The sequence below is a fragment of the Aplysia californica genome, unplaced genomic scaffold (assembly GCF_000002075.1).
Source record: "Aplysia californica isolate F4 #8 unplaced genomic scaffold, AplCal3.0 scaffold00440, whole genome shotgun sequence".
NCBI lineage: Eukaryota > Metazoa > Mollusca > Gastropoda > Aplysiida > Aplysiidae > Aplysia > Aplysia californica.
In genome coordinates, this window is record NW_004797710.1 from 233,305 (window position 1) to 235,342 (window position 2,038).

General features: G+C 36.0%; 1 protein-coding gene across 1 annotated transcript in view; it reads right to left on the bottom strand.

Moving 5' to 3' along the window:
• The window catches only part of LOC101848226 (fatty acid desaturase 2), a gene marked incomplete in the record, with an annotated part of 12,389 nt that overhangs the window by 2,315 nt on the left and 8,036 nt on the right, over positions 1-2,038 (bottom strand). Inside the window, 1 exon segment of the mRNA XM_013086151.2 lies at positions 393-569. Within this exon segment, the coding sequence (XP_012941605.1) occupies positions 393-569 (177 nt within the window).

Here is a 2,038-nt window from a genome sequence, read left to right on the forward strand (position 1 = left end):
GATGATGATGATGATGATGATGATGATGATGATGATGATGATGATGATGATGAAGATGATGGCATGGTGGGGAATGGATTGGGGAACATGGGAAATACTACTGACTGAAGGTGTACCATTTCTGGTATAATGGTTGTAAAATAATATGTGATGATGATGATGATGATGATGATGATGATGATGATGATGATGATGATGATGATGATGAAGATGATGATGATGATGATGATGATGGTGATGATGATGATGTTGATGATCAATTTTCGAGACTGTTCTTTTAAGTTACTTTACAACAAAGGAGGATGACGGCAACGATGACGACGACGACGACGACGAAGAAGAAGAAGAAGAAGAAGAAGAAGAAGAAGAAGAAGAAGAAGAAGAAGACTTACTGATGCTCGATCTGGTAGTTGAGGTGTCCGGTGAACCAGTCCTTGAAAGTATCAGAGCTAAGATTGCACGTGTGGCCAACCTGCAGTCTGAACCAGTCCTCTCCTGTCTCCTCTTCTATACCCATGGGCACGTGATTGATGGTTGATACCCAGGAAAACCAGTTGCTCTCCAGAAGCCTGATAAAATTAAACGGACAGATTCACAAATACACATACAGTCGGTACCAAAGCATAGATCTAGGTCTTCGACTTCTTATTAATAAAACACAGCTCTAGGCGCTTTACATAAATGCATGTACTAACAAACTTAATAATTAATTTCAAAATAATTTTAAAATATTAAAAAAACACTTTAGAGTTCTGATACAGCCTGGTAACAGAAAATACGGATTCAACATACAGCCGTGCCAGACTGAATCCCCGTGTCACTATCTCGTTATGGAATTCGTTACAATGTAGCAGGCTCGGTGAGCTGATGTCTTTATCTTGTAGATGAATAAACAGTCTTAAAAGGTATAGGAACCAATCAAACACGATCGAGCGAAAATAAACAGAGAAAAAAGGGGAAAGGGAAAGAAATAGAGATCAGGAGGAAGTGTACTGAGAAATGATCAAGTGAAAATATACAAAGAAAAAGGACAAAAAGCAAGAAAAAGGGAGCAGGAAAGAAAGAAAAACTGAGAAAGAAGAGATCGTTTGCAGAATTGAAACAGAATGAAAAAACACTATTAGTATTAGTCTGTTATTTTTATTAGCAAACCCTATACACGAAAAAAAAGCATTCAAATTAAAGTTTCGAGGCTTAAACTGGTGCATGGTAAATATTATTGAAAAATGACATGAAACACCATTTTCTGTTCTTTGGCTGGTACACAACTTCAGCATATTCTGTACATTATCCTGTATCACACAACGTTTTTAATCACCTGGAAATATTTTGTTTTTATTTTTTAAATGTAAGTTTAACCATCGTTTTTCTCAATTTGTTTCGGCTTTTTTGCGCTTTTCTCGGTTTTTCAATTTTCAAGCAAAAAGTTGCAGCTATGTCACAATATCTCAGAAAGTATTATAGAGCTACAGATCTAAAACTTTGAATAGTGGTGGTCCATGCTATTTACACAATGATAGACTATTCACTTTAAGGCCCAATCATAACTTTTCGAATAAATGTGCTTCTAGTTACCCTTAACCCACAACATTTTGAAAAAAAGTTGAAACACATTATGAAAAATGATTTTTTTAAAAATTGTCTCTAGATTTTCTTTAAAAATGTTTAAAATGTTCCTTGTATGATTTTCTACAATCCTGCCATGTTTTAATGAGCTGTCTTAAAAAAACTTTTGAGATATCCTGACAAAACTGTAGCTTATATTTTATTCCGTGTATCCCCCACTCCCCCCACCGCCGAAACGGGGTTTTTGGAGTACTAGCAAATCAAAAACCCAATATTCTGGTCAAAAATGTCTGTTTTTGTCTGTTTCTGCCCCCAATGTATCATTTTAGGGCATTTTTACTTCCTCTGGACGAAGAAATGCATTTACCAGTTTAAACTAACCTTAAGGAATTATTTGCCCACAGATAAAATTAACACACCCACACACACACACACACACACACACACACACACACACACACACACACACACA